This window comes from Symsagittifera roscoffensis, chromosome 2, assembly GCF_963678635.1.
Source record: "Symsagittifera roscoffensis chromosome 2, txSymRosc1.1, whole genome shotgun sequence".
NCBI lineage: Eukaryota > Metazoa > Xenacoelomorpha > Acoela > Convolutidae > Symsagittifera > Symsagittifera roscoffensis.
The window spans coordinates 50,001,039-50,016,102 of NC_087063.1; the positions used below are offsets into that span (position 1 = coordinate 50,001,039).

General features: G+C 33.7%; 1 protein-coding gene across 1 annotated transcript; it reads right to left on the reverse strand.

Moving 5' to 3' along the window:
* Positions 1 to 2,430: 2,430 nt before the first annotated feature.
* Positions 2,431 to 14,732, reverse strand: LOC134839325 (ankyrin repeat domain-containing protein 12-like). Its single transcript, XM_063854831.1, has 6 exons — positions 13,941 to 14,732; positions 13,687 to 13,855; positions 13,400 to 13,591; positions 12,451 to 12,612; positions 11,554 to 12,072; positions 2,431 to 3,098 (listed from the first exon to the last, which is right to left on the reverse strand). The coding sequence occupies exons 1-6, from the start codon at positions 14,630 to 14,632 to the stop codon at positions 2,712 to 2,714; spliced, it is 2,121 nt and encodes a 706-aa protein (XP_063710901.1). The 5' UTR covers positions 14,633 to 14,732; the 3' UTR covers positions 2,431 to 2,711.
* Positions 14,733 to 15,064: the final 332 nt, after the last annotated feature.

Consider the following 15,064-nt stretch of genomic DNA (forward strand, 5'->3'; position numbering starts at 1 on the left):
TTTCTCGGAAATTTTTTAAAACATGACCACAACTGAGGCTGAGCTTTTTCAAAACAATGAATGACCCCATTTTTGATTTAAAATTTTTGCGCCGCAGTCAGTTTTTGCCAAAAACTTGCCAAAGGTAGATTTGGGGTCTTTTGGAAAACTTTGACCTTTGTTCCTCTCAATTTTTGACTTGAAGCCGAAGCCGGCGTTAGAAAAATTGAAGGCTGGTCGACTTAAAAAAGATGTAACATAATGCAATCCAGAAGTAGATTTATGGGGGGCAGCGGTGTCTCACAAGGTGCCCTCATAGTACTAGTGGCATATTGACATATTGACAAGTCAAGAAATTTGAAAAAAAAAAACGGTTAATCAAAAAATCAGAATTCGACTTCTCGAAGGCTCTTTTTTGTGGAAAACTTTGGGCGTAGCCGTTTATGCATTGGCGTTTTACGCAAACTATTTTTTGATTGAATTCAAAATCTCAGATCTGGGACGATAGTTTTTGAAAAATTTTCTTTTTCAAGAAACCTGATTTTGTTGAAAATTTTGGACTAGGCCACTATTGCAGGAGAGGTTCCCACATCTCGTCGTTTTCATTTAAAACAAAATTTGATTTGGGAGTAAAGTTTTCGAGAAATGCCTTAGTTTGGAACACGGGCAAAAACCGATGTTTCGGCTTTTCGGAGGGTCATAAAGTTTGGCATAAAAAGATTTGGGCGTACCTGCTAAGGCATGGGAGCTTCTCACAACCAATCCTTTTGATGGAAATCAACATCTTAGAATTAAGAGGATTAGTTTTTGAGAAAAGGAAAATTTTAAAAAACAGTCAAAAACCAAAATTTGGACTTTACCGAGGGTCCTAATTGTACTCCAAAAAAAATAGCCAGTAGCCATTTATGCGGGAAAACTTTCGGTTAATTCGGTTGCAAGCACATCTCAAAATTGGGAGGCTAGTTTTTGAGAAAAACCAAAGTTTCAAAAATCGGTCAAAAAAACTTTTAGATGCGCTTGCTTAAGTAGAAAAGCTTCTCCAGACCCGTTCTTTACATTGAGCATAAATTCCAGATTTGGTTCCGCAGTTTTCGAGAAAAGAAAAAAACTAAAAATAGCGGTTAAAAATTCTCCCTCTCAGAATTTTTTGAAGGCTGTAGAAAGTATTACGCAGACAAACAGGAGAGAGTAGTTTTTTAGAAGAGTCTAAAAATAAATTAACCAGATCCCATACAATTTCATTGTACGTTTTTATCACACAAGAATTGGAATCAAAGTGCGTATTTACACAAGTGCTTTCATAAATGCTTTAACCGGTGAATGCACTTCTGTGGTTTTTAGAGCGTTTTAAGATTTTCATGAATCACCAAACAAAAATCACCAAAACAGTTATAAGAGTCTCCTGTACGTTCATCGACATTTGTATGAATATTTACAATTTGAGAAAACTGTTTCGAAAGGTAATGTTTTGATCCGCTTAAAAATTTACGTTCAAAACTAGAAGTCGTTAACCTTTTTCGTGATGTTTAAACTTTTGTTGTTCGATAGTGGATTTGCCTCCCTTTTAACAATAAATTCAGAATCAAGCTTCGATAATTAAGTTACAGCTTGAAGATTTTAGACTGCTTCCTGTTAAAAACCAAAAAAAACTCATCTCGACTTACAATTTCAGCTTTTTAATCCCCATGTTGATCTGGGACATCAAGGTTTCCAAGTTGGACATTTACTTCAAATTTTAAAAAATTCACGAGGATCAGTAGCAAATGATCAGAGCGTCACTCTATGAAATTTAGCTCTAAAGGACTAAACAGTTTATTCTGGGTTAGAAAATGTCAATTTTTGCTTCTGCATTAGGTTTTCAACGGAGTTGAACTTTTTCTCAAATTAACACAAAGTATAACCATTATTCTTTCAAACCGAAACTGTGTAATCGAGAAAAGTGAATTATTCAGTGAAAACAATTCTAAACTCAATTGTTACTTACGATTTCATGGTTCGAAAAACTGCATTGCATTTTCAGACCCGAAATAGACAGGCAACTCGTTAAAACAAAAATTGACCTTTTCATAGGGGGTTAGCAGTGATCATGCAGCAGACAATCAAGCCTGCTGCAATTTTTTTTTGCTTCTGCTGCATTTTTACCTATTCAATTAAAATTATCTCAATGTTGAAAACTTTTACCGGCTTTTTAAACACTCCCACTTTTTTCTATCTAACTATTTTGAATACTCCTCTATCAATTAAATGAAATCCAAATTTGAAAAATGAAATGTTACAATTTTTTTCCTTATTTTCAACTTAGCTGCGCTTGGAACATTCCGTTCTATTTTGACAGCAACTGCCTACATTTGTTAAAATGTGAGATCAACTTATTGATGTAGTATCTTACGTCGCGGTCCATTTTTCGACTGGTAGCTAAATTTTAATTCTATGCGGTATAAAAAAAGTACCTCAAAAGATGCAGTTAAAAACCAATTTAAGAAAAACAAACAAAACCAATACTTTTCGATAAATTCCCTGTGACGGGAAACTCAAAAACACAATTAATAGACCATGGTCATACGATGCAGCAAAGCACTCAATTTCAATAGTTTTACATCAGTTCACAAAAATAAAACGTAAACAAGGATTCAACAAAGTAAGAAAACGCAAGAGTTTAGATTAGTTTCATCAAGTTTTTTGCTCGAACGTTGAGTTTTAAAATAATTTCTCATAAGATTATTTTTAACTGCCTATTCGATGGCAAAAGTGACAATGCATCCCAAAACCCAATTTGCAGTCACGTGGTACAATCCTGGTATAATCTGCTTAAACTTTATATTTTCATCTCCGTCGATAATAGTTCCAGCTACAACTATAATCCGCATGTCACTTATCGATGATTTTTCTGCAATAAATTCGGGTCTCGAATCATCACCAATCGTCATGTTAGAGTCGATCAAAGAAGCGGGTTTTGGTTCTCGAGGAAGAACTTTGGCTCCTCCCAAAGCAAGTACTTCTTTAAGCTGAGACGCTGCCATTAAATACTCGGTATCCAGATTCGACCTAACGAATACTTCTAGCCCCGAAAACAGCTTCTTTGACTGGTCGTGAGCTTGTCTAGCCCGTTTTACACTGCCCTGAAACAAACAACTGCATAAAGTGATACTCAACCTACGAGTGAGCGCCTTCGTTGGAAATGAACTAAATAATAACAGTATACATTCCGCAAAACAAAAAAAAAGAATTACAAACTAGTGGTCAGAAAATGAGATAAAGGTGCTCGTTTTAAGAAAAGCATACTAAGTGAGACAAATGTCAGTATTGAATTAGCATCGAAACAAAACTTCCGAACCTGCAATAACAAAGCCGAGAACACTTGAAACAATAAAATTGTTTTATTGAAAAACATTAAAACAATTATTTAGTCACTTTTTCAATTTTCACAGAAAAAAATGGTCTTCAAGCTCTTTGAATTTCAAAAACAATTTTTGATCGACACTTTTAAACCCATTTTAAGAAAACTAGATCAATAGGAAATTTTATATTGCGCTGGGGAAAATTATAGATCCGTTTTACGTGACCTTTACATTTTTGCTGTTCGAAAGTGGAGTTTGCCTTCCTTTCAACAAAGGAAACGAAAAGAACATAAAAATAAAAGTCAAATCGCGAAAAATCAAGCTTGAGCGTGAACAAATTTTAAGACTTTTTCCTGAAAATAAAAACGAACAAAAAATCCCCACGACCTATTCACCACTATGTTCATGACTCTTAAACAACAAAACCAAAAAATGGCAAACAATACGGGAAAAAAATGACATTATATCGTACCGGAATTTTAAAATTACAAACAAAAAACAATTCGAACTGATCTGATATTTAAAATACAAACATGCTGCAATAATGCGCGGCAAATAAGCCGACAATACTTGGGATAAAACTTATTTTTGATCTCATATACTGTTGGAAAAGTGTCAATAAATTCATGGAAAGCAAAAATAAAAATGATGGCCTCAAATCACATTTAAGGTCTTTGAATTTCATGATTACTAGCGTGTAACGCACCTTCGGTACTCATGATAAACCGCATATATTGGAAAAAAGATCTGCATTCTTTGAGTGCTTTGACAGCACCAAATTACAGGGTTCGTAATTACAAATTTTATAAGTTTTTTAATCAAGTTTTTTATGCAATTTTGACGAACCAAAAATTTTGTGAAATTTTATATAAGTTCTTCAAAAAATTTCAAATGAACTAAAAAACGTCACATCTGTGAAACTAAAATCAATTGAGCAGTCGCATTTGGACGCAAGATTTGAAACCTGAGAGTGCTCTTACTCTTACCAAGATTTGAGCAGTCTTTTTGATGGCAATATTCGCAATCTCTGACAGCACACAACTACAGGGTTGGGAATTTCAAACTTTGAAAAAAAATTAATTTTCATAAAACTTTTTTTGAAAAAATCACTAAAAAACGTCAAATCTGGAAAACTGCAAGGTTTTGAGCAGTCATATTTGGAGGAAAAATTCACAACTCCTGAGATAACTCCGACAGAGCCTCACTACACAGATGGTAATTTCAAGTTTTATAAAAAATTTTATGTCTAAGTTCTGAAAAATTTTGAGAAAATTCTTTAAAAAACGTCATTTCTCGAAAACTACAAGATTTTGAGCAGACATATTCAGGGGCAAGATTTGCAACCTCCTGAGAGTACCCTGACGAATTCCAATAACACGATTGAGAGATTCAAAGTTTTGGAATTTTTCAACGTCTAATTTTTTTTGAAAACTTCGGAGAAAATCATAAAAATCATCATATCTCTAAAACTGCAAGGATTTGAGCAGTCCTATTGGGAGGCAAAATTCGAACCTCCTGAGACGCCCTGACAGAGCCTCACCACAGAGATGGGAATATCAAACTTTGTGAAATTTTTTATATCTAAGTTCTCTGAATTTTTTTTTCAAAATCCAAAAAAACGTCATATCTCGAAAACTACAAGGATTTGAGCAGCCATAATTACAGGCAAGATTCGCAGCCCCTGAGAGTACCCTCATAAAACCCAAAAATAGGAGTGAGATCTTCAACGTATTGGAATTTTTTTAAATCTAAGTTTTTGGAAATATTTTGAAAAAATCATAAAAAAAAACGTCATATCTCGAAAACTACAAGGATTTGAGCAGCCATAATTACAGGCAAGATTCGCAGCCCCTGAGAGTACCCTCACAAAACCCAAAAATAGGATTGAGATCTTCAACGTATTGGAATTTTTTTAAATCTAAGTTTTTGGAAATTTTTTGAAAAAAACCAGAAAAAAACGTCATATCTCGAAAAATACAAGGATTTGGTTATTCATATATAGAGGTCAGAATCGCAAAACCTGGGAAAACTCTGACAACATCCAACTATTGGGTTGCTAATTACAAACTTGATGGAATAAACACTGAATTTAAACGGGAAAATCGAAAAAAAACCTTATCAATACGATACAGCTTAAATGTGAAACAATTCTTTTGTTAAACACGTAAAAAAAATATGTTGAAAAAGCGTAAGCATGGCGAGATAAGTGAAGCCCGCATTTGAATATTTAACAGATAAAAGATTTGATAGATGAAAGTTAAAAAATTAGGAGAAGAGTAGACAGACATAATCAAATTAATTAAAAAAGCAGATATAGAGACAGACAGACAGACTTAATTTGGCCTCGAAAAAATAAATGAAAAATTAATGACCTTGCGGAAAACTAATTGAAAAATTTTCTTAAGTATTGCAATATATGATATAGCTTAAAGATGAAAAAATTCTTTGAAAAAATCGTTCGCAAAATTATTATACTAAAACATGGGAGATAGCTGTCACTAGCATTTAAATATAGTATAGTATAGATAGATAGATAGATTATATAATTGGCAGTTGGTGTCAATAAACTCATAGAAAACAAAAAAATGATTACTTGATATCACAATCAAGGTCTCTGAACTGCATAATTTTTATATAATTAACAGTTTTGACAAATGTAAGTGGAGCTTCGTACCACTTGCGATTCAACAAACATAGCCAATCGAGGACTGGAAAAGAATAATTAACGCAAGTAAACATAAAAAATACACTGAATTTCATTGAAAAAATCTCAAATTTCGAGTTTCAAAAAAATAGATACCCTTTTAAGCTCTTTGAATTTCTTTATCAATTTATAACTGGCGCTTTTTTGATAAGATGAACCCAACTAGAGAAAACTGGATCAATAGGTAAAATTTTTATTCCGCAGGAAATCTAAAAAATAAATTCCACTTTCGAAAGTAGAGAGTACCCTCACAAAATCCAACAACAGGATTGAGATCTTCAACGTATTGGAATTTTTTTAAATCTAAGTTTTTGGAAATTTTTTGAAAAAACCAGAAAAAAACGTCATATCTCGAAAAATACAAGGATTTGGTTATTCATATATAGAGGTCAGAATCGCAAAATCTGGGAAAACTCTGACAACATCCAACTATTGGGTTGCTAATTACAAACTTGATGGAATAAACACTGAATTTAAACGGGAAAATCGAAAAAAAAACCTTATCAATACGATACAGCTTAAACGTGAAACAATTCTTTTGTTAAACACGTAAAAAATATGTTGAAAAAGCGTAAGCATGGCGAGATAAGTGAAGCCCGCATTTGAATATATAATAGATAAAAGTTTTGATAGATGAAAGTTAAAAAATTAGGAGAAGAGTACACAGACATAATCAAATTAATTAAAAAAGCAGGTATAGAGACAGACAGACAGACTTAATTTGGCCTCGAAAAAATAAATGAAAAATTAATGACCCTGCGGAAAACTAATTGAAAAATTTTCTTAAGTATTGCAATATATGATATAGCTTAAAGATGAAAAAATTCTTTGAAAAAAATCTTTCGCAAAATTATTATACTTAAACATGGGAGATAGCTGTCACTAGCATTTAAATATAGTATAGTATAGATAGATAGATAGATTGTATAATTGGCAGTTGGTGTCAATAAACTCATAGAAAACAAAAAAATGATTACTTGATATCACAATCAAGGTCTCTGAACTGCATAATTTTTATATAATTAACACTTTTGACAAAAGTAAGTGGAGCTTCGTACCACTTGCGATTCAACAAACATAGCCAATCGAGGACTGGAAAAGAATAATTAACGCAAGTAAACATAAAAAATACACTGAATTTCATTGAAAAAATCTCAACTTTCGAGTTTCAAAAAAATAGATACCCTTTTAAGCTCTTTGAATTTCTATATCAATTTATGACTGGCGCTTTTTTGATAAGATGAACCCAACTAGAGAAAACTGGATCAATACGTAAAGTTTTTTTTCCGCGGGAAATCTAAAAATTAAATTCCACTTTCGAAAGTAGAGAGTACCCTCACAAAATCCAACAACAGGATTGAGATCTTCAACGTATTGGAATTTTTTAAATTGGAAATTTTTTTGAAAAAATCATAAAAAAACGTCATATCTCGAAAAATACAAGGATTTGGTTATTCATATATAGTGGTCAGAATCGCAAAACCTGGGAAAACTCTGACAACATCCAACTATTGGGTTGTTAATTACAAACTAGATGGAATAAACACTGAATTTAAACGGGAAAATTGAAAAAAAACCTTATCAATACGATACAGCTTAAACGTGAAACAATTCTTTTGTTAAACACGTAAAAAATATGTTGAAAAAGCTTAAGCATGGCGAGATAAGTGAAGCCCGCATTTAAATATATAATAGATGAAAGATTTGATAGATGAAAGTTAAAAAATTAGGAGAAGAGTAGACAGACATAATCAAATTAATTAAAAAAGCAGGTATAGAGACAGACAGACAGACTTAATTTGGCCTCGAAAAAATAACTGAAAAATTAATGACCTTGCGGAAAACTAATTGAAAAATTTTCTTAAGTATTGCAATATATGATATAGCTTAAAGATGAAAAAATTCTTTGAAAAAAATCGTTCGCAAAATTATTATACTTAAACATGGGAGATAGCTGTCACTAGCATTTAAATATAGTATAGTATAGATAGATAGATAGATTATATAATTGGCAGTTGGTGTCAATAAACTCATAGAAAACAAAAAAATGATTACTTGATATCACAATCAAGGTCTCTGAACTGCATAATTTTTATATAATTAACAGTTTTGACAAAGGTAAGTGGAGCTTCGTACCACTTGCGATTCAAAAAACATAGCCAATCGAGGACTGGAAAAGAATAATTAACGCAAGTAAACATAAAAAATACACTGAATTTCATTGAAAAAATCTCAACTTTCGAGTGTCAAAAAAATAGATACCCTTTTAAGCTCTTTGAATTTCTATATCAATTTATGACTGGCGCTTTTTTTATAAGATGAACCCAACTAGAGAAAACTGGATCAATAGGTAAAGTTTTTATTCCGCGGGAAATCTAAAAATTAAATTCCACTTTCGAAAGTAGAAATAGTTCAGGTTTTTTCGCGCCATTTCCACGTTCGTATTAGGAGAGTGCTATTTACGTCACTTTCAGGACATTAGTTTCAATTGAACACCGAAAATGCATACTTGCCTGACTGCATTCATAAATGCATGAATGCACATCTGTAAATAATTGACTTTTTCGTGAAAAAAAAACGAAAAAAAAAATCAGCAAGACCTTTATAAGAGTCTTCACTACGTTCATTACGCTTAAAAACATAATAAATCAAAGTCACCAACAGAAAATGAGACGAAAACCACTATTTCGAAAAAATGAGAAAAATGTCGATAATATGTCTTGTCTTAAAAAATAATTCATTCAAAAGAAAATTAAGCCAATTCATAAAAATAAAGGCTAACTTGAGATATCAGAAAGCGATGAAAAAAGCCGACTCAACTTAAACTACCGGTTTGAGTTTTTAAAAATTGTTTTGATAGCCCCCGCAACTACGCGGTCACTCAGCCAATATAACAAACCGAACCTTTCATCTGAGTAAACAAAAAAGAGAACTATGCCAACCGAAGTTGCTAAGTTTACAAAATTAGAGAACAAATTTCAGCGCAGAGGCAAAGCTCCGCTTCGCAAACACTGGCTAGAACACGACAAAAAACAGCTCTATAGTTCTCAAAAAAAGCAATCCTACGACCTAGAAATCTCCGACGACCTAGAAATTATGAGTCTGACGCACTAACCACTGACGCTTAGTCCATCACAAATACTGCCCACAAATAAATCCGAGAACAGATGCTAAGAAGACTGAAGACTCGCTCTAAAGACTGACCTACTACTACTACTACTTCTACTACTACTACTACTACTACTACTACTACTACTACTACTACTACTACTACTACTACTACTACTACTAAGAAATTTCGAATGCAACAGACGTGATTATAGCAAAAAAGCACAGAAGTGAACACTTTTAATGAACACTTTTATTTGCGAGCTAGGTTAGAAAAAAGAAGGTTCGTAGTACAACATTAACTTCTCGCTAGCGTTAATAGAACGAGTATTGAAACCGACATGCTCAAAATGTACGTTGGTTTAAGAAACTATTGTCTTGGAAAATTGGAATGTAACTCAGATGAGAAAAAGATTCAGTATTTTTGCTAGACAAGTTTTTCATTTGAAAAATGTCTATATTCCGATTTGATAGCGCTAGCTGATCGCATGCATGTTAAAACTAAAGAAATTTTCAAAAACTTGATTAATCGATTACTTTTTTATTCAGCTGGAATTCTCAGAAATTATCACAGGCAACGCAAATATTCGCTTCACTTGCGATACAAACTTCCATAGCTTGACAAAATAGCAGACATAAAATGCAACGTACGGCGCTTAGTCGAAAAAATATTTAAAAGTCGAGACAAGCTAGATCTACCAGAAATTTCATACCTTTGTATGAAATTGTCTTGAATCAGAAAATTCAAAATCAAATCGGCATCGAATTATAATTTACGAAGCGTTAAAAAGCCGAACATTTTGGAGTGAGCCGAACATTTTGGGCGAGCCAAAACAAGTTTTCATAGAAGAAAAGCGTTAAAACTTTTCAAAAATAACAAATTACCCCCTAAAGAGTCAGGCGCATAAAAAACAAAGTTTACCAAGTATAAAATGAAAAACCTGTAAGCCGAACAAATTAAACAAAAAAATGCAAAAAAAATCATGCAACCTAATCACTTGTCCCCTCAAATAAGAAAATAAGCAGACCGACAATTGCTTTAATTAGCCGAAAATTTTCAGTTAGTAAAAAAAACAGTCGGTGTCGAACTCCTTGGCTTTGAGATTCCCAAATTCTAATTACTCCCCATTACTCCAGTCACAAATGGCAGAACAACATATTTTCGTCTTTCAAACGACGCAAAATGAGGTGACTGAGTCGATATAACATTTTAGCACAAAAAGGAAACTAAAAAAAAACAATCTGGCAAAATTACACATTACAGAAAGAGATTCAGTTTTAGTTACATTTGCTTCAACCAGAAAGAAAAGGCTGCTTTGGAAAATGAGCCGACAAAAATGATGACGAAAACCACTCTTACGAAAAAATTTCAATATTTTTTTTCAATAATAATATTAATTGAAATAATTTTCTATTACTTAATACAAGCTAGATCGATAGATATGTAGATATTTTTAAGAAATCGAGCATTTCAGCCTGCAATTGTAAAGACTAGCATGTGAAAAGACAATCAAAACAATTTAGGTTATTAAACTACGACGATTACGGGATCCAATCATTGAACTCTTGACGTCGTAAAAAAATGTTCAAGGAAAAAAACATTGCCAACCGACAGTTGGAATAAAGTCAATGAACGCAAGGGAACAGAAAATAGATTTTTTTAAATTTCAACTTTCGAATTTCAAAAATATTATGCCCATCTTTTTGAAATTCAACAGTTCATGAGAAAACTGGATCGATGGATTAATTTTGTATTCCCGAGAAATCTAAAACTAAAAGTCGATCATGTTGTTCTGGACCTTTACACTTTTGCTGTTCGACAGTGGAAATTACCTTCTTTTAACAAATGAAATGAGCTGATTTTAAAAAGAAATCGAAAGTCAAAACGCGAAAAATCAAATTGTAGAGTAAGTAAACTTAGGACTTTCCTGTAATGTTAGTCTTCACTACGTTCATTGACTCTACAAAACGTTAAAGATCTTAATGTAAATTTCCGCTTGCTCCCAAGTCTAATAACTTTTAAATCACTCTTTTTATTACATTTACTTTTTCATTTTTCGGGCAAGATGAATAGTTTCGACTAGATACACTGCTAAAGTAAAGTGAGGAGTCCAGCAGAAAAAACAGGTAAACAAAGATTTTACAAAAAAATTCTAGTACCCGGGTGTAAAACCCTTGCAAATAACAAGGGTAAAAATCCCGTGTTATTTGTATCTAAATCATGTGATTTTGACACAACACCTTGAAATGATTAACTTTTTGCTAAAAATCATCACAAAGATGCGCACGCTGCTAAAAACATATGCGCATTTTCTTTACTAAGTCGGAGTATCAATTTATCGTGCTTACATTCTTCCTCAATTTTGACCTGAAATAAAGATGAAACAAATGGAAAGAGAAAAAAATCCTTGCAGTAGAGTTCACCTTATGTTCACAGAAAGAGTCCACTAGATACTTCTCATACGAGAGCAATTTTCCATTGTCCAGACTATCTTGGATCCACGAATCGTCAACCAACACTCCGTTTCTCATCAAGGCGGTTACTACCTTAATTGTCCTTGAATACATGTTTGGTTCGCTCTTCTTAGAAACTATCAGCGCATCACAAGAGTCATCATAATTAGGGTTAATCTTTATTTTGAACTTCTTTGAAAATGTTTCACACAAAGACTTCGATTTCACGCTCAATGCTGAAGTTGACACGTGAGTGATTCCATCTTTTACTATTTTCCCTATCGGAGTCGCACATTTAACAGCTTCGATTTCTGCTAAATTATACTTCGGTTTCTTGAGTGGTGTTGTTACGTAATCTTTTAGTACTGCCCCGTCCAATGGTTTTTCATTTTGGACTTTCTGATACTCGCTTTCGAGTAGCTTAACAACTTCAGCATTTTTGTGGAAGCTGGCAAATGATAGCGGTGTGAATGCTTCTTCGTTGTTTCCCTGAAGTGTTTTAAACTGAATTTTAAGATTTCGTATTTCATATAGATACGTATTTAGATGCAAGTTCCCTGAAAAATATGCCTCGTCCATGCAAATTTTTGGACTTTTAAACAGACAGACAGGTCTTCTTTTTCGACATCGATAGCGCTTCTACACATAAGCGAGTTGTCTTTGTACTTATATCGGTGCAAAAAAAAGAACGAACATATCAAGATTTAAATGCTCATTTTAAGATGCTTTTCTTTCAAACGAAAATGCCTAGTACCACCCAAAACTATACCCAGATATGCTGTCTGATATTTTTCAGCCCTCATGGTCTCACAGGTTATAGCATAAATTTTAGATTATTTTTCTCAATAACTCGTTACATCGTCTTACCTTTGCAGTTGCATGTATGTCCGATCCACACTGTATCAGCAGGGGGATCACATTCGTGTAATTATGCTGCACAGCTACATGCAGTGGCGTTATTTTCTGTTCCCCTCCGTGTTTCCTAGGGTCCGCTCCATATTCCAGCAATGCACGACACACCTCCGAGTTCTAAATAATGAAGTCATCAACTAACGCAGCATCAAACTCAGAACATATAAGTTTACCGGCTGAAATTCTTGTCTTTCTGAAATAATTTTCTTCTGAAATAGATTCAAAAACTAAATTTAAAAAAAAAGGATTCAGTGTTTTGTTAAATGTAGCTAGAAAAGGGTAGGCTCGCAGTGGGAGCTTACACCTCCCTTTGTTTATCCTCTCGATTATTGGAACGTCATTGATAAATAAAATTTAGTTAAAGTATTTATTTGATTTTGTTGATATCGTGTTCTGTTCTTGATCGGAGACAGAATTTCTTTCTTTAGCTAAGTCAGAAAATATAAGTTGCCCAGCTGTTAGCTACCTTAAACGGGAATTCGCACCCGAAAATCTTTCCACTTCAGAGAGCCAAGAATCATCGAATACATGAAACAAAACTTTGCTGAATAAGCAGAACAGTTAAGGGAAGTCACTGCATGCAACTTGGCATTTCTGATTTGAATTTTACTTTAAAACTAATTACTTACTATAGTCCAATATTATGTAATAATCTAATAGTACTTACCTTAATTTTTTGCAATCTTTTTTCTAGTTGATCCACTCAAAATTGAGTCAAACATAAAAATATTATTCATATTCTACCATTCTGACTTAATGTTTCATTATATCATCATGTTGTTTTCAAATCTTGATTTTTAATGCTTCAGAAATTATAGTTGGTCGGACATCGAGTCTAAAAACCAAAAATCAAAAAATGTTCACAATATATGCCAATCACTGGCCAAATCAGAGTATTGCCAACCTCCAATGCTTTGTGTTCGTGCAAGGGTCTAAGGCTTGCATTGTCCTCTGTGTTTGGGTCTGCTCCTAGTTCTAGCAGCTGCAACACTTTCTCCAGATTTCCTCTCTTGCTCTCCCGATGCAATTCTGTCTCGCCCTTGCAGTCCCTCTTTTTTAATTTTCTGATCACGCTCTCCGAGGCTACTGCCTTATCCTGTGAATAAACAAAGTGATTCGATGGAGGAAACACTTTTTTAAAATCTTTTTCTATTGTTTTTCTATACTGATGATTGACAAAACATAACTAACTTCGGCGTTAACTGTGTTTTCAAAATCTGTGTTCGTAGTAGACGACACATCAAATAGTGACCGCTTGCTCAGTGTTGCCTTTGAGGGTAAAAACGCATCTTTTTCAGTCGAGTTGTTTTCTTTTTCTGGGTGAGTTTGATCGTCTTCCACCTCAAAAGTACTGAGCTTACTAAACACAAAGTTCAGATGGGCCAGTTTTCCCAGTTCTAGGGCGCTTACCATAAACATTTAATAGTTGATTTGAAATTTTTTACCTCACATATTTGATAGACTTTCGCTTCACTGGTTTTGAGCTTTCCGGTTTAGCTCCAAAAAAATTGAATCCTGTGGCCACAGTTTTTTTCTGCTTTTTAGTCTTCTGTGATTCGCATTTGCTTTCGAACCGGAGAGATTTGGAGCAAGCAGGTTGCATTGCATTAGGAGGCTGTGAGTCTGCTATTTCAAAAACGCTCATATTATGTTTAGAAGCTATCTCTTTTTCTCTGATTATCTCGCTTGTATGATTATTTTCAGAATCCGAATCACTACTATCCTCTGTATTGCTGTTAATATTGAATGACTTTGATGTCTCGCTAACCTCGTTGCCGTCTCCGTTGTTCGTCAGTTTCACTTTTTCAGCATCTTGAATATTTAAGTCGTTTATGGTCAAATCATAAAAATCTAGCATTTCAATTGCTCCTTTGTAATACTGATTAAACTTAGGCTCAGGTACAACATTTTCTTTTGTAAAATACTCAATACACGCTTTTGATTCACCCGGCAGAAGCACATCGCACCGAACTCCTTGGTTAGATTGCGAGAAGCTCAAACATCTTCCACACAGCAAATGCCGACAAGAAGTATTTGAGAAATTTTCACTGTGCCAATCTCCACACTTCATGCATGATATTATTTGATGAAGCCTCTTCAATTTCTCAATCACTATTTCTTTTCTTAATCGATTCATATCAAAAGAACTAGAAAAAAAATCGACCTCGAAGTCGAACAAGCAGCCTAAATTCAGACAAGCAGCCTATGAGCCAATTTCAAAACGGTAAATACATAAACCATCTGAAAAAGAGAAACACATCTTACAACCGTCTGGAGTACGATTCCTCTTCCGACTTGAAAACAAAGCACAAAATATTGCCGATAAAATTTTCCCTGGATTGGAAACTAGCATGCCAACTCTGGAAAATTAGAACAGTAGTAGTAAACGCCAATTTCACAAGTAACTCAGTGATAAGTTTCCTGTTTTGGCAGCCGCAGCAATATGATTAGAAAGGAGTTTCCAATTTTCTTTGACGATTGTAACATTCGTCTACTGCAGTCACACATGAGGCTTAAGAAAAATAGGCCCTATAACCACTGGCTCAAGGGTCAGGGACACCATCTCTTG